Source organism: Populus nigra, chromosome 14, assembly GCF_951802175.1.
Source record: "Populus nigra chromosome 14, ddPopNigr1.1, whole genome shotgun sequence".
Classification (NCBI taxonomy): Eukaryota; Viridiplantae; Streptophyta; class Magnoliopsida; order Malpighiales; family Salicaceae; genus Populus; species Populus nigra.
In genome coordinates this window covers 6,468,280-6,486,455 of record NC_084865.1, presented here as the reverse complement: position 1 = coordinate 6,486,455, position 18,176 = coordinate 6,468,280, and the positions used below count along the sequence as shown (strand labels likewise).

Sequence of the window (18,176 nt, the reverse complement as noted above, 5' to 3'; positions counted from 1 at the left end):
ATACTCTTTCCTTTAAAAAGAATTGATTGAGAATTGATTGATTATTTACAGTAAAAACCAAACATAGAGGTCGTGTTTAGGTTCTTTAGGATGTGATATGAACCAAATCAGGTCTAAATTTTTTCTTAAAATGTCTACTTACTAGTTTTGTGAGATTGAGCATATCTCTCAAATCATACATCAAAACGAGCCAAACTTTTATAGGGAGATGTTAGATACATGGAACTATATTGTGGTAAATTTTCAAATGGAGTTCAGGAACATATTATTGCAAAGGGTCAAAGTTACTAGATATATATTGTTAAATTTGTCAAACTAAACCTTTGTGTATTGTCTAGGACATATCTGGAGCTACAAATAAAATTTATATGCAATTCAAGTTGGTTTAGAATGAGAAAAGGAGAAGTAAATTTTTAAGTGTGACAATTATCTAGAGCCCAAGAAAATCAAGCTTGTTGTGATTACTTTTACTGACTATGTCATTATGTGGTGGGATCAATTAATGATAAACCACATGAGAAATTATAAGAGGCAAGTTGATACTTGAGATGAGATGAAATCCCTTATAATGAGGATATTTATGCCTAGCCATTTTTATAGAGAATTGTATCAAAGATTGTAGAGCTTGGGTCAAGGTACAAAGAGTGTTAATGAATACTTTAAATAGATGAAACTTGTTATGATTCGATCTAATATTGAAAAAGGATAGGGAGGCCACTATGGCTAGATTTATGAATGACATTTATTATGATATAGCTCATATTATGGAGTTGCATCATTATATAGAGTTACAAGAGATGATGCATATGGCTGTAAAGGTGGAGAAACAATTTAAATGAAAGGGTACCATTCAAAAAAGCCACCATTATGACCTTTAAAACCTTGGAAACCCAATTGGAAAGCTAATACTAAGGGTAGTCCATCATAGAAAAATATGGAAAGCAAGGCCAAATACCCTAGAGAGAAGAAAGATACCTCGATCGTTGTTAAAGGTAACAATGTTACTTCTACTTCTCGTAACCGTGACATTAATGCTTTTGTTGTCTAGTTATTGGTCATTTTGCTTCATATTATCCAAACAAAAGAGTTATGATTATGAAAGCTAATAATGAAGTTGAGACCAATGAGAGGGATGAAGAGAAGATGCCACCATTAAAGGATGTTGATGATGTTTGTGTTGAGTATCTAGTTGAGGGAGAGGCACTTGTGGTGAAGAGGTTACTAAATATACATGCCAAGGTGGATGATTCAGAAGGTCAGAGGGATAACATATTCCACATGAGATGACATATTCATAATAAGATATGTAGCTTAATTATAGATGGTGGTAGTTACACTAGTGTAGTTAATACTGAATTGGTGAGAAAGTTGAACTTGTACACTACCAAACATCTCAAAGAGAGAACGACGTGTTTGAAGTCATGACTGAAAATCTACTAAGAATGTGCAAAAAATGAAGATTCAAGCTACATGCAGAAATTTTAGCATGAAAAGTTTGTTTTTATTATCTCATTTATTTATTTATTTAATGTTGAATAGTAATTTTTAATTTGGGTTTGTTCTGGCCCATTAAACATGTTTAAGGGTTTATTTCATTATTGGATTTATGTTAGTTGATTACTAGTTTAGGTCCATTAGCTTGCAACCCAAAAAGAATCCATTAGAGTTAGTTCGAGAAGACTATATTATGTTTTTTTAACTGTAAATTTCACCAGCAAGTTGGAGCATAAATATGAGTTTTCCTTTTATTTATTTATGGGAAAACAATTTTTCTTTACAGGGACAAAGATCGTACATTGACTTATCAAAAACTAATTGGCTTCGTGACATTATTCGCATACTTAGGGTTCTTAGAAACAATGTTATCTCTGGGTTCAAGTTTTTTTTCCAATACCTTCGATTCTTAAGTACAGGGTTATATCTAGGTCAAGGTTCTATCAAACTTTATTTTTGGCTTTCCGGGTTATTATCTGCTTCGTTGGAGGTTGTTTGACCATGCGATTAAAAGGTTTGGATCAGGATGTTAATGATGAAGTAAATGTGGGAGATGATGTCTTTCAACTTGATGAGTGAGTTGATCCATATCGAGATGCTCTGTCTCCCGACTTAAAAGAAAATTTTGTATCGCTAAGAAACTTCTGTTGATGTTAATGAGTTAAATGATGTTTTGAGAACCTGCGTATATATAGAGGTCAATGAAGATGATAATATCGATGAAATTAATATAGAAAAATGTGATGGAGATGACGATGATGAAGATGAAATTGAAGAAGAAAAAAGACAATTCTCATTAAAGTGCATAACTCGAATGTGTAATAAAATTAACTATAATGTAATATTTCTGGACAAAATTAACTTTAATATAATGACAAGTGACGTGAATTTATTATTACATGACAAAGAATTATTTTTTGTGATTTTATTATTATACACAGAACTGGTTTTACTATGCTATGTGTTGTTATGATTTTAAGTATTTGCATGATAGATAGATAAGAAATACAGATATAATTTGGCCACATATACAGATGAAATTACCGACGAACCGTAAAATACTAACAAATACACCGACAGATTAAGTCTGTCGGTATATTCTAGAGAGATTTGGAGTTGTTCACTTCTCAATGACATTGTTCATTATGTTCTTTACATATGACATCATTGACGGATTATATTCATTGGTATATTCTAGAGAGCTTTGAAACTGTTCATTTCTCAATGACATTGTTAATTACTATTCATTGCAATAACCAATGGACTGAAAAGGCATCGGTTTCTGAAAATTTTTTATTAAATTAAAAATTTTAATTAAATGTTATAGATGAAAACACCGATTAAAATATTAAAAATATTAATATTTAATTATTCTTTAGTAAAATCGTTTGTAAAAAAAACCCCAAATTAGGAAACCAAAATCCCTAATTCATAACCTTCTTCTTCTTCTCTCTTTTTCTTCTATAAAAAATGAAAATGTCTTTCTCCTCCTTAACTCCTTCTCTTCACTTCTTCTCCACGCGTACCAGACATGTCTTTCTCTTCTACTTTTCTCTTCTTATTTTTACCCTTTTTTTTTAAATTAATGTCTCTCTCTTCTCTTTTTTTTTTGTTATTTGTTCTTTTTTATCTTCTCAGCTTCGCTTACAGTGAATTTAAGGTAAGATTTTTTCTTTGTGTTTTTTGCATTATATTTGTTTTTTTATTTTTTAATAATTGCTAGAATCTTGTTATTGGAATTTTTTCATATGAGAACAATTTTGTTGTATTTAGATGATGTATTAGAACAACAAACTCTTCTAAGAGCAAGAAAAAATGGTTTAAAACTTGGTTGTTGTTTTTTTAACTTATTTTTCCAATAATATTTGAAATTTTCAAAGACAAAAATAATTAAGAAAACTCAAATATTGCATAACTACAGTTGAGCTGTAAGCATCAATTTTGGAGACCAAAACTCACTCATGTTTATTAACATGTCTAAGATTTTTTGCATATGATGGTGCTTGTATATACAACTACCCTTCCCAATGCTTATTAGGCATGTAATTAACTATACTCAAGTTTAGGTTACTTGTCCTTATCAATTACAAGTTTAAGTTATAAATTTATAAATTTAGATTGATTTTTATAGGATAGACAATATAATATTATTATGATAATAATTGTATATATTAAAAAATTATAGAAAAGAAGCTTTGCTATTTATAAAGTAAAATTCTAGTTAAAAAGTAAAGATTAAATAATTAGGTTATATATATATATATATAATCTAAAAATAATCATAATGACCAAAATAAAATGTTCACTATAAATTTTTAAATGACAAAAATTCCTAGCAATTGCTTAACTTGGTGTAGCATAATAGAAGGTTCATGCATGTATTGTAACAATATTTTATATTTTTCATTTTCTTCAAATTCAACACTTCAAGAAATTAAATAAAATCAACTGGTTTGTTGCAATCAAATTTAAATTCATGTGTATTTGCAAGTAATCAAAATTTGGGTAGTCTTCCCTTATAGGAAAGGTGTTGTTGTTTTTTTAAATAAAAAAATAAGAATGATTTACAGTATCTTAATCTTTTAATTTGTATAGATGTCTAGGGAAAAGTCAATATCGCGTTGTACAAACATGATAACTGCTAGTTCTTCTAGCAGTGATTCTAACGACTATGAGTTGTTAATCTATCAGTGATTTTGACGACTATGAGTTGTTAGGAGCCAACCATGAACAATCATTTAAGTCACAAGCACCCATTCTCAACATAGGCGCATTGAGTGAAAAGTCGTCACGCTAAGTAGGGGTCACTTCAGAGCAGGATCTATTTACTAGGAAGTACCATGCCCAATAAAAGCCCGACCACTCAATGTAAATTTGTTTTCCTTTCGTGCACTACTAAAAATTAAAAATCATGTTAATAATTTTTTAAAAATTAATTTCAATTAATGAATGCAATTTCAATTTTAGAAATATTGAGGCTGCCTGAACTATAATAGCAACGATGAAATCATTGATGAAAGTTCCATTGTTTCAATAAACTCAAGTTTTCAAAAATCTTGAATAGAAACCTATGATTGATGCATGATTCAAGGCTTTTGGGTCTGGTGTTGTAGCCAAACCCAAGGTTCTTAGGCCTGGCGTTACAACCATACCCACTTAAACTTGGGTCATACAAGTTTAATATTATTATTTATATTATAAAAATTATTATTTTTATTATAATGAATATTGCTAATATAATAATTAATAAATTTGAAAAATATATTATTAATATTGAAAAACAATCATAGATTTGATTTGAAGAGTAAAATTAAAAACTATAAGAACTTGGGTCAGGCATGTTTAATATTTTAAATATTATTATTGTCATCATTATTAATATTATTAGTATAATTATTAATAAATTTGAAAAAGCATTATTATTATTGAAAAAAACTATAAATTTAATTTAAATGGTAAAATTAAAAATTATTGTTGTTATTGTTGTCGCCGTTATTATCGTTGTTGTTGTTATTCTTATTATTATTAGTGTTATTCTTAATCTTGTTATTATTTTTATTATTATTAAATTTGAAAAAAAGAATTATTTTTATTGAAGAAAAATTATAAATTTGACTTAGAGGAATTAAAAACTATAAGAACTTAGATCAGGTAAGTTTAATATTATTATAAATATTATTATTTTTATTATTATTAGGAGAACTAGACCTCAGAAACTTAGGTCCGGCTAGAATGCCCGACCCAAGTTTATAATCATTAGTATTATTTTTATTATTCTTATTGTTATTCTTATTGTTATCATTATCATTATCATTATTATTAATAAATTTTTAAAAAATATTATCACTATCAAAGAAAAATCATAAATTTAATTTCAATGGATAAAAAATTATAAAAATTTGAGTCAGTCAAGTTTAATATTATTATTAATATTAAAAATATTATTATTTGTATTATAAATATTACTATTAGTATTATAATTAATATTATAAATATTATTCTTGAGTCATGCATGATAGTTGTTCAAAAAATTTAAAGGACTAACGTTCTTGAATTTTATTTTTTTTAATATTTTTTATATAAAAAATAATTAGCCCGCCGTCGATTTATACTAAATTCTACCATTCCACCTTAAAATAATATAATATATTATTTTTAAAATCTATCGCTCTCTAAAATTTATCGGGCCTATTTGTTGCCGGTATGGGCTCAAGTGTGTAGCTAGAGGAAAATCAACCCGACCCGCTTCAGAAAACAAATCGTTTGGAACCAAAATATAAATAAAGTCGGTTCTTGGGTTTTTCTCTTTAAAAATAATCGACACTGCATCTTTCTCACTCTGAGACTCTCTTTTTGTATAAAACCCTAGCATATCGAAAATCCCTAATTTCAATCCTCTCTACAGCTCAGTAAGTTCTCTTATTTCCATTCATTAATTTATTTTAAAACTTTATAGATTATCTTTGCTTGGAAATTAATCATCTTTTTTGTTATGTTATTTACTGATTAGGGTTTCCAATTTCGAGATGAATGACTGGTTTCAGTTATTGATAGGGTCTCTTGGAATGGGAATTTGGCGGGTTTCGTTTGGTTTGTGATTTTGCTTTTGGGTTACTCTGAACTAATCAATTCTTTTTTTATGGCAACTTGTTATTTGCAGGTTTTTTTTTTAATCTAAATTTGTGAGGTTTTCTTTGGTGTGGAGCTGGTTTGATGCGGCTTGTTTTTGAGATTTTTGATCGAGTCTTGGAGAAAAAAGAATGCCAGCCGCAGCAATCTTATCGCTTCCAGCACCTCCTGTTAATGGAGACGGGTCTCCTCCTCCACCATCCCAAGTGATAGAACAGCAGCCAAGGGAAGGTAAACCGGAAAATGAGGAGCAGAACAGAGCACCAGTTGCGACCCATACGAGAACCATTGGAATTATTCATCCTCCACCGGATATTAGGAGTATTGTTGATAAAACCTCGCAGTTTGTGGCAAAAAATGGACCTGAGTTTGAGAAGAGGATTATTGCAAACAATGCTAATAATGCCAAGTTCAATTTTTTGAATCCATCGGATCCATATCATGCTTATTATCAGCATCGTTTGACAGAATTTCGTGCACAGAATCAAGCTCCTGGACAGCAGCCTACTTCACAGCCTGCGGATTCAGCTGCCCCTGATTCAGCTACAAAACCTGATTTGGCTACTGATTCAAATGAAGCAGCTACCAAACCGGATCCTGCAGCCCAGTTTAGACTACCTCCTCCTAAGGTTCTTGAACCCCCAGAAGCAGAGCAGTATACTGTTCGGCTTCCAGAAGGAATTACTGGAGAGGAACTTGATATTATTAAGCTCACGGCTCAGTTTGTAGCTCGAAATGGGCAAACATTCTTGACTGGATTGACGAACAGGGAGATGAACAATCCTCAGTTCCACTTTTTGAAGCCAACCCACAGCATGTTCACCTTTTTTACTGGACTTGCTGATGCATATTCTAAAGTTTTGATGCCTCCCAGGGGTTTGACTGAGAAGCTGACAAAGAGTGTTGATGACATGACCACTGTGCTTGAAAGGTGCTTGCATCGCCTTGAATGGGAACGCTCACAGGAGCAGGCAAGACAGAAAGCTGAGGATGAGATTGAACAGGAGCGGATGCAAATGGCAATGATTGATTGGCATGATTTTGTTGTGGTTGAGACTATCGACTTTGCAGACGATGAAGATGAGGACTTGCCCCCTCCAATGACACTTGAGGAGGTTATACGGAGGAGTAAGATATCTGCTATGGATGAAGATGAAATCATTGAGCCTGGAAAGGAGATGGAAATGGAAATGGACGAGGAAGAGATGCAGCTAGTTGAGGAAGGCATGAGGATTGCAAGTATCGAAGAGAATGATGGTGAGAAAGACACAAGGACAAATGAGGAACCAGAACCACCTATGAGGATTGTGAAAAATTGGAAGAGACCTGAGGAGAGGATCCCTGCTGAAAGAGACCCAACAAAGTTTGTTGTTTCCCCTATCACTGGTGAGCTAATTCCCATTAGTGAGATGTCCGAGCATATGAGAATTTCCCTCATTGATCCTAAGTACAAGGAGCAAAAGGAAAGGATGTTTGCCAAGATTCGGGAAACTACTCTTGCTCAGGATGATGAGATCTCCCGAAACATAGTGGGACTTGCACGATTACGTCCTGATATCTTTGGCACAACGGAGGAAGAAGTTTCTAATGCTGTGAAGGCTGAAATTGAGAAGAAGAATGATGAGCAGCCGAAGCAGGTCATATGGGATGGTCACTTGGGAAGCATTGGGCGCACTGCAAACCAAGCTATGTCTCAGAATGCTGGTGATGATCAAAATGAAGCTGTTAATAATGATGCAAGGAACCTTCCAGGCCCAGCAGCTCCCCCTCCCCGACCTGGTGTGCTGCCAGTCCGTCCCCTCCCTCCACCACCAGGACTGCAGTTGAATCTTCTTCGTGCACCTCCAAATACAGTTCAATATTCTGGTCCAGCTGGTGGGGCATATCCTGTACCTCCACAAAGGCCGGTCGGTATTCCAATGATGCAGCCAAATTACCCCCCTCCTCCTCCAATGCAAATGGCATCTGGACAGCAACCCATTATGGTAAATCGACCACCCCCTATGCCTCCATCTATGTCTGGGAATCCAAGCATGCATGTGCCGCCTCCACCTGGATCTCAATATAATTCTATGGCAGTTCATCGACCTTTTGTCCCTCTTCATGTACCCCAACCCGGATTGCCTATGATGCCTCCACCACCTCCTTTGCCTCAAGGAATGCCTCCACCACCTCCACCTGAGGATGCTCCTCCTCCACTTCCAGATGAGCCAGAGCCCAAGAGGCAGAGGCTTGATGATTCTGCGCTTGTTCCAGAAGATCAGTTTCTGGCTCAACATCTGGTATGGATTTTTCTTTTTCAAAATTATGACTCTTATTCTGCAGTATTGGATTGGTCATTCCTGATTTGTATATGAATGAAGTCTTTCTTCCTTTATCTGATTACATGTTCAACTTATATTGTGCCTTTTATGCAGGGACCTGTGCGCATCACTGTTGCCGTTCCCAATCTTGATGAAGGAAATCTCAAAGGGCAAGTTCTGGAGATTATGATGCAGTCCTTGTCCGAAACTGTTGGCAGCCTGAAGGAAAAAATTGCTGGAGAGATCCAACTTCCTGCCAACAAACAGAAATTGAGTGGAAAAGCTGGTTTTCTCAAGGATAATATGTCACTTGCATATTACAATGTTGGACCAGGAGAGTCTCTGTCTCTCTCTTTGAGAGAGCGTGGTGGTAGAAAGAGATGAAGAGGCTCTTCGAAGTGGCCCATTCAAGGTTTTTGATAGAACTTTCTCATCACCAGAGATTTTCACATATTCCTATGGGACTTTGTTATTTTGCTTCCTTTGATGCTATGCTGGAAATTATAATGGCAATGTATTGTTAGTATGATTATATGACTCATTGTTGCTATGTTGAATTGTCATATTTGAACTGATAGCAAGTGGTATCCAATACAGATATGGCGTCATGGCAAGTGTTTCTTTAAGGGCAGTGGAAAGTAGACCAGTTTCTTTTGCCTAGGAACGGCAAGCCATCTGCTTACATCACTAACTACTGCTTCCTGCTGCATTTGCAGTTGTTTCTCTGGAAAATAAGTGCTTAATGGTCTTATTTTGTTTTTTTGAGTTCTTGTTATCAATAAATTGATGATATTTTATGGACTCAATTTTTCTTCTCTTTTTTAGTTTTGTTGCTGCAAGTTCTTTTCTTGGTAAATGCAGTGACGTGGAGGGTGATTTACTAGAACTAGGCTTTGTTTTGTAGGTAAGTGATTATGCCTGGGCTGTAGGGATGAGTGGGTGCGTGCAGATTATACTAAGCACCCAACTTTCTTTCTCTTGTGGAGGGATTATGCTTCAATAGTTTGTTTCTATTTTGCTGTCATGCTTTCCTTTAACTAGCCAAGTAGCTAGCAGTGAGGTGGTGTTTTCTGATACTCTTCTTCTATGGCAACAGAAAAGCAACCAACTTGTAATGGATGGAATGATCTCTGCAACCCAGTGCATTTTAGCTGAGGCAGGTCGGTGATTCACCCATCTCATAAGTATTGGTTTCTCCTCATGTGCCGAATCGTGATCGCAGTGCCTGAACCTGCTTCTTATTCACCCATCTTCTTCTTTTATGCAGTGTTTACTACGGTTCATTGCTATTACAAGGAGGCTGCCAATTGGCTTCAATATTGATTTTTTCCATCTGGGATGTGGCTTACAAATCTTTGTTTTTAGCTGGATATGGTAGATCACAACATTAGGTAGTTTATGGATATATACAATTGTCAGATCTTTCTGTTCTATAATCCTCTAGTATTTTCTCTAATATGTTGCTCCTTTGTGAGTCGAGAAATTGGAATTAGAATCTGTTTTCATTGGTAGCCACCAATAACTGCGTGCTTTTCTGGTTTTTTATTGCCATTTTTTTTTTTGGCTATTTTGCCTGGGTTCTTTCTTAATCTTTCTGGCTATAAGCTGGTTAGCATGGCAGCATTTCTGGTTATTTGCACGTAGCGGTCTAATTTATTTGCTACGTCCCTGTTGCGTACAAACCATTATCGGAATCGGTACAAACCATTATCGGAATCGGCTCGTGTAACTTGTTTTTCTAGGATTAGAGCAGAGCATGTTTGGGAATGTGATTTAACTCGTGTTTTTAAAAAATTTAAATTTTTTTTTTTACTAAAATTTAATATGGTTTATACATTTTTTATTGTTTTGATGTGCTATGTTAAAAATAATTTTTAAAAAATTAAAAAATATTATTGGCATGAAAAGTTATTTGAAAAGTACCTGCAACTACACTGCCAAATAAACTCGAGTATACCTTTTCAAGACTGTAGGTCAGTGTCCTTGTGTCCTTGTCAGCTTTAATGTTTCATCTCAGTGAGTGAAACAGAAGATGAAGATGATAAATCACTTCAAATGACCAGAATTGGTCTCGGTGAAATCACTATCAATCGTCCACTGAAAGCCAATGGAACTTACTAATATTACGCTGGAATTATGCAGATAAGGTAGTGTGGTTACAATCATAATCCATATTACAATGCAAGTGTGCAAAGTGTGTGAGTTATTTTCAGCAGAGGATTGACCATTTGTAGTGTCTTTCATGGTAGCAGTGGGAAGTCATTTTTCTTTGAAGCTGCTATGATTTTGGACGTCTGGAACATCAACCCCTGTGATTTCTCTTTGATGGATAGAAAGTGGGAAGTCCTTTGATGCCTTGAGCTGCTTCGATATGGCCAGCTTCTGGCATTGTCTCTCCGCCCATTCCGCCTTCTTCCTTATTGATTACATAATGCTACTCCTTCTAAGGCAATGCCAAACGATACAAAACTGCAAAATTCTTGAAGCTAGAAAAGATTCTCAATTAGTGGATTGTTTAATACCAAAAACATATGAATATAACAAGAGAACTAATCACAAAGAAGATAAAGGAGTTCTGAAAAAGATGTACCTTATATATACCCTATTATTTTACCAAAATTTGATTTAAGCGTTTCAAATTAAGACGTGTGATATTAAGATGTATTTTCTTTTTAAAGAAACACATCAGTTGATATGAAGCTCATGAAAAGCAATTTAATAGAAAAAGGCATTTTAATTTTCCATGGAAGATGTTTTTAATATGGATAAAACAATATTGTTTTATAAACTACAACCACATTATTCTCTTACAATAAAGCAATATAAAGGTAAGAAACAAGACAAGAAAAGACTTGTAATTGTTATTTGCTATTATAAGGATGGTTATGATAAAATCCTTTTATGGTTAATTGGCAAGCATGTTAAACCATGATGTTTTAAGAATGTGAACTTTAATAGTATGAATTGCGAGTATCATGCTAACAAATAAGCATGGATGACTAGGATTCTCTTCCAAAAATAAGTTCAACAACTTAATAGAAAAAATAGATAGTAGAAAAGATCTTTTACTTATTGATAATTGTCTTACCCGTCTAAAAACTATTAAAGGTTTGAAAAATATTGAAATGTTTTTTTTCCACCCAACATAACATTAAAGATTTCACTTTGTGATACAGAGATTATACAAGCTTTTAAGATGTATTATCATTATTGATTTTATTAAAATCTTTTAGAGAGTTATGAAATTGAGATCCTAAAATAAGATAAATGTTTTAGAAGTAATGAATCTTGCAATCTCTGCTTGGACAACAAAAAAGTACAATTGCAAAAAAAAATTACATTGTAAAAGTAGGTCTATAAATAATGTGGCTTTAGAGAATTTGGATCAATTCTCAGATGATGGAGGTGTTCAACAATTACATGTTCCAATCAAAACGTTAAAGAATCGTGATACAATGGGTACTAAGTACCTTTTGAACTACCTAGAAGAAAACGGGCAACTTTAGAATTATCGAGTGACAAGCAAATTATTGAGATCATGGAAAATGATAATAAAAAAATGGTTGTTAAAAAAAAAAGTTGTTAAATCTAGTGGAATCCATAATTTAGATCGCGGGATTAGTGAGTTAAGCTCTGAAGCTTGAGTCTATTCAATATGTCACCGTCTTAGTATTAAAAAAATATCATCTTGAATTTTTTTTTAATAGTTAAACCATGTTTTTTACTTGTTGTCTAGGTTGCCTTTAGACTTGCCAAGACAACTAAATCATGTTGGGGCAACTCCTACACATATTACTTTTAGATCGATGCTATGTAAGGAGTTGGATCAAGAGGTTTCAAGATTGACCTACTAGGTCATGTCCTTTTTTTCTTTTCTTTTCTGTTTTTTTATTATTATCTTTAAAATTCCATCTTCCAAATTTTTTTCTTAGGATTGAATCCTTATTGGTTTTTTTTTTCAAATTCACTCATCAACATTTGATTGGATTTTGAATTGGTCTTCATAACTTGTTTTAATTTGTTTTCTATAAGGTTATTATAGTCTCAAACAAATATCACAATATTTAATTGGTGCTTGATTTTGTGAGTGTCTACTTTTTTATTATCATATCATTAAGTAAAAATTAGTTTTTTTTTAAAAAAAAAAAACAAAGTTGTTAAACTCAGTGGAATCCATGACTCAGGTCACAGGTTTAGAAGGTTAAGTTGCATAGCTCAGGTCAATCCAATATATTGTCATCTCAATATTAAAATAAAAAGATATCATCTTGAATATTTTTTAAAAAAAAACCATGCTTTTTAATGATTATATAGGTTATTTTTTGGATTTGTCAAGTTGATTGGATCATGTTAATGCAACTCTCACGTAAGTTAATTTTAAACTTGAATGAGCTAAGGAGTTGGGTTAAGAGATTTCAAGTGTAAGGCCCAGCCCACTCTCCCTTGCAGAATATTGTCCGTTATGGCTCAGCCCAACCCGACTTCCACACCTCACGGTTTTGTTCCTGGCAGCCCACAGGTCCCAAAACGCGTCCTATAAGGTTAGGTACTCACTGCCTTAATATGCCCTGGCTCTAGACACTCTTCTTTCGATGTGGGATGTTACAATCCCCCCACCTTAAGAACGAGTCGTCCTCGGCTCTGATACCATATATAAGGCCCGACTCACTCTCCAATGCAGAATATTATCCGTTATGGCTCAACTCAACCCGGCTTCCACGCCTCACGGTTTTGTTCCTGGCAGCCTACAAGCCTCAAAACGCGTCCTACAAGGTTAGGTACCCACTGCCTTAATATGCCCTGACTCTGGACACTCTTCTTTCGATGTGGGATGTTACATCAAGGTTAAGGTTAGACTTAATAACAATACTAAATAAGTTTTATGGTCTAAATTTTTTTGTCATGTTTAATTTTTTTTATCCTACCCGTAAAGTAGTGTGCCATCATAAACTGGTAAATGACTAATTAATCATGTGAGGACGAAGCCCAATTTAGTACGCATTAGCGTTCTCCCCAAACTTATATATGTGTATATAAATATATTGAATTATTTAAATGTTGAGCCCTTACAATTCCTAACAATAATCAAAGAAACAAGTAGAGAATGAAATTTTATCCCAGGATTTAAATAAACCGTTAAAACCAAAGAAAAAAAAGTTGCATTCTGTATTTGTTAAATGTATCTCACTCATTATTATTTACACCTGCCATTAAATGGGCATAAAAATGATGGTACCTACGTAATTTTTAATTTACCTATTACAAAACCTCTAAATTTGGAAAGATATCCACCATTAAATCTAAGATAATTAGCATCCCATTAAAAGAAATAATGTAGAAAATTTGTACTTCTGGCTATTTAATGAATGTTCAAAAGTGATTATATGTTAAAGAATAATATAAATTATATTTTAGGACCTTACTTAAAAACTTAAGTTTTTAGGTTGAATTGGTTATTTGACATGGTATCATGATGACCAAGCGGTCATGAGTTTAAATCTTATCATCCCCATTTATTTAATAAAAATTAAGCACAAAGTAGCGTGAACATATGTAAGTTTCAAACCCAAATGACTTTCACTTGAAGGGGTCTGTTAGAGAATAATAAAAATCATATCTTGGAACCTTACCTAAAAACTTAAGCTTTTAGATTGAATTAGTTCTTTGATATTATGTGTATGAATTTCATTTTTGTTACTAGTAGGCATGCACCAAATATGCCAAAAGAAACATCTTCAACAAAATTGTCAAACCTGACAATGTTTACTTCTAATTATGGTTGGCATTATTAGGTTACGCGAAATATATATACACAATGAAAACAATAAATTTAAAATTTTTTAGGAGTTCCAAGGATCGCATTAGATAGATCTAGAGTAATTTAGGGTTTATACAAAGATTACATGAAGACTAGATGTTTTTTTTTTCTTAGAATAATTGCTTCAAGACTAGGCTGTCAGAAACTACAAGTCGTCCAAATATTCGGCCTCTAACGGTAATCCACACAAACTACCAGCGAGAAATCTCTTAAACCCTTTTAGGAAACAAGGATTGTTATACCTTAGAATTCTAACTCTTTTCTTTTGTATTTTAAGTGTTTTTGTATTATACTCTACTCATATTTTCATCTTAGAAAAATAAGAGGCATATCATTCTATTTATAGGGAAACCTAAAATTCCTATAAATGAAAAAAATATCAATTTTTTTCTTAAATAATATCACATGTATTATTTTAATCTAATTTTAGAAATTTATTCAATCAAGTCCTTACTTGATTATTTCTAGGTCTTAAATTGTAGTCCTCTATATTAATTATATTCTAGTCCCCAATTTCTAAAATTTATTTAGAATTACATCACACTTGATTAATCACCTCATTTTAATTTCTAACATATGGTTCTTATATGTGTGACCTATTAGGTTCCCTAGTAAGTTAGCCCAAATATAAATCATAAGTGTAATAAGATTAAATAAATTAATTGATTTAATAATTAATTAATTTATATTTGAAGATCAAGTACAATGTCTAACAACTTATTATGATCCTTTAAATATTAGAAAAATCATAAGTGGTTTGACTTAATTTTTCAGTGAGTAGTTTCTCAGTGTAGTTTCTCAGTGTAGTTAATATCACTTCATAAAGATTGTTTCAATTTAGATATTTTAGCATGAAGTATGCTTGTTTTGTTAAATTATGTTAGTTCTCAACATTATAATAATTTATTCTTTGAATAAGATTTTAAAACTTTTTTCAAAACTCATTCCACCTTGGCCAAGGATTTCACAATCAATATTATTTAAGAACATATGGAAAATTTTCTTAATTCACCTAAGATAATGAATCATCTCTTGATTACTTAAATATATTCATATAGTTTATGTTATTCTTAATATCTCCTCGTTTGTTACCCTTGATTAGGACAACGTGTGATCAAGATCAAAGTATAACACTCCTTATATAAGATAACTTAGTGATCTCAATTTTAAGGATCACTTACACAACTATCATAAGAACCTTTTCATAGACATATATGATATCTTTATATAGAATTCTCTTGTGAGTCAATTTAGTATACATGTTTCTTTTTAATAATTTCTCTAATCAAATAGAACCACCTAAGTACATATTTGGATCTTTGATGAGACCTTGGTTCCTTTGCTTATACAATGGCTCTATTATTATTACAGTATAAGGCTACTGGATTAACAATGTTAGGAACTATAACTACTTCAGTGATGAACTTATTAATCCAAACATCCTTTTTGCCACCTCAAATGCAGAAATGTATTCAGCTTCAATTGTAAAATCAATTGAAGTCCCTTGTTTGGAACTCTGTCAACTCACAATTCTACTACCATTTAGAGTAAAAACATATCATGATTAAGATTTGTTATCATCAATATCTAATTGAAAACTAGAATCTAAAAAACTATGAACTTTTAGTTCATGTGCTCCATAAACTAGAAAGACATTCTTAGTTCTTCTTAAGTACTTAAGAAAGTTAAGTACTTAAAAACTACTTAAGAATATTTTTAACTATCTTCTAGTGACTCTCACCGGGATTAGATTGATATCTACTTGGTATGCTCAAATCATAAGATACATATGGTCTTGTACATAGTATCACATATATAACGGATTTTATAACCTAAACATAAAGAATCTTTTTCATCTTCTCTCTCAATTTATGTCTCAGGACATATATCTTTAAAGAGACGTTTCCTTGCGAAATAGATAAATATCCTCTATTGGATTCTTCCACGCTAAACTATTTTTTCTATATATATGGAATGAGACAATTCAAACGACCTTCTAGATCTAATCTTTATTCCCGATATATAGGGTGCTTCTCTCATATCCTTCATTAAAAAAATTCTTAGACATTCAAATCTTTACTGATTAGAGTAAATGAATGTTGTTTTCTATTAATGTCATTTACATATAATATTAAGAAAATAACTCCACTCATATCAACCTTTTTATAAACACAAGGCTCATCCATATTTTTTAATGAAATCAAAATATTCAATTATCTCATCAAAACAGATATTTCAACTCCTTGAAGCTTGTTTAATTCCATAAAAATATTTTTGTAGCTTGCATAATTTGTTGGTAAATTTATTAGATTTAAAACTTTCAGGTTGTGTCATATACACATCTTCATGAATATTCTCATTCAGGAATATATTTTTGACATCATTTGTCAAATCTCATAATCATGGTATGCAACTATAACAAGCAAAATCTTTATGGATTTTAACATAGCTACTAGTGAGAATATTTCATCAAAGTTAAACTTTTATATTTGTCTGTAATATTTGGAAACAAATCTAACTTTGTATGTTTGTACATTGTCATCAATGTCAGTCTTTCTCTTAAATACACATTTACATTAAATGGGTTTTATCCTTTCAAATGGATCAACCAAAGCCCATACCTGGTTGGTGTACAAAGAATCCATTTTAAATTTCATGGCTTTAAGCTATTTTTTAAAATCAATATTAGAAATTGTTTTCATGTAGTTAATAGGCTCATCAAGTATAAGCAACTCATCATCATCAACTTCCATGAGAAGTTGATATCTCAATGGTGCATAACGTGTCTTACCAAATCTATGAAGTTCTTGTGTTTCTTGAGTATCAGGTTGAACATTAAATGTTATAGCCTTAGGCTTTTGTTTTATTTGGAGGTTTATTTGTGGTTCTTAAACTTCATTAAACTTTATTTTCCTCTCACTGCTCCTTTCAAAAATAAATTCTTTCTCTAAAAACGTAGCATATTTTAAGACAATCACCTTTTGCTCAATGGGATGGTAGAAATATTACCCAACAGATTCTTTTGGATATCCTATAAACTTATAATTATCCGACTCAACTCCTAGCTTTTCAGATATTATACACTTCACATAAGTGTTACATCCCCAAATCTTTAAATATGGTAAGTTTGGTCTCTTACCATTCCATATCTCATATGCAATCTTATTAATAGATTTTGATGGAACTCTATTTAAAAGGTAAATAGTAGTTTATAGGGCATAGCCCTAGAAATAAGGTAGAAGGTCTGCATAGCTCATCATGAACCGTACTATATCCAATAAGGTATAATTTTTCCTTTCAAAAACTCCATTAAGTTGTGGTGTACTAGGATGTGTCCATTGTAAGAGAATCCCATTATTTTTAGATAATCTTGAAATACTTGGCTCAAGTATTCACCACCACGATCCGATCAAAGTATTTTGATACTCTTTCCAATTTGTTTTTTAACTTTATTTCTGAATTTTTTAAACCATTCAAATGATTCAAACTTGTGTTTCATCACATACACATAACCATATCTAGAATGGTCATCAATATATGTATTGAAATAAGTATATCCACATATGGCACGAATCATCATTGGTACATATACGTTTGTATTTTTTGGACCTAATAATTCTTTACACCTTTCATTCTTTCTGGTAAAGGATGTTTTGGTCATCTTAATCAATAAATAAGTTTCACAAGTTTCATACGATTTATAATCAAAATAATCAAAATACATTTCTTTATGTTACTTAGTGATTCTTGTTTTATTGATATGACCTAGTCTACAATGCCATAAATAATATGGATATTGATTTTCTAATATGTTCTTCTTACTATTTATATTGAATCTAGTCATTTCAAGATCGGGTATATACAAACTATTTGTATAAATACTAGATCCATAATAAACATTATTTTTATAAAAAGAACAACATTTACCCTTA

The 18,176-nt window shown here is 32.2% G+C and overlaps 1 protein-coding gene and 1 long non-coding RNA gene across 10 annotated transcripts; both read left to right on the top strand.

Annotated features, from left to right (window-relative positions):
- Positions 1–5,783: 5,783 nt before the first annotated feature.
- Positions 5,784–9,948, top strand: LOC133672302 (probable splicing factor 3A subunit 1). Of its 9 annotated transcripts, none has more exons than XM_062092687.1 (6): positions 5,784–5,903; positions 6,005–8,405; positions 8,541–8,838; positions 9,252–9,330; positions 9,523–9,586; positions 9,694–9,948. In XM_062092687.1, the coding sequence occupies exons 2-3, from the start codon at positions 6,255–6,257 to the stop codon at positions 8,808–8,810; spliced, it is 2,421 nt and encodes an 806-aa protein (XP_061948671.1). In that variant the 5' UTR covers positions 5,784–5,903; positions 6,005–6,254; the 3' UTR covers positions 8,811–8,838; positions 9,252–9,330; positions 9,523–9,586; positions 9,694–9,948. The 9 variants fall into 9 exon arrangements, with proteins under 9 accessions (XP_061948671.1, XP_061948667.1, XP_061948670.1 ...); XM_062092683.1 differs by having other exon boundaries at positions 8,541–9,171; XM_062092686.1 differs by lacking the exon at positions 9,252–9,330.
- A 481-nt stretch (positions 9,949–10,429) lies between these two features.
- Positions 10,430–10,954, top strand: LOC133672517 (uncharacterized). Its single transcript, XR_009834863.1, has 2 exons — positions 10,430–10,573; positions 10,679–10,954. It is a non-coding gene; the product is annotated as an uncharacterized LOC133672517 (long non-coding RNA).
- The last annotated feature ends 7,222 nt before the right edge of the window (positions 10,955–18,176 follow it).

Bases quoted from the DNA above. Each gene is read 5' to 3' on its own strand.
- LOC133672302 (XM_062092686.1), top strand. From the start codon at position 6,255: ATGCCAGCCGCAGCAATCTTATCGCTTCCAGCACCTCCTGTTAATGGA. The intron at 8,406-8,540 runs GTATGGATTTTT...CCTTTTATGCAG, and splicing joins AGTTTCTGGCTCAACATCTG to GGACCTGTGCGCATCACTGT.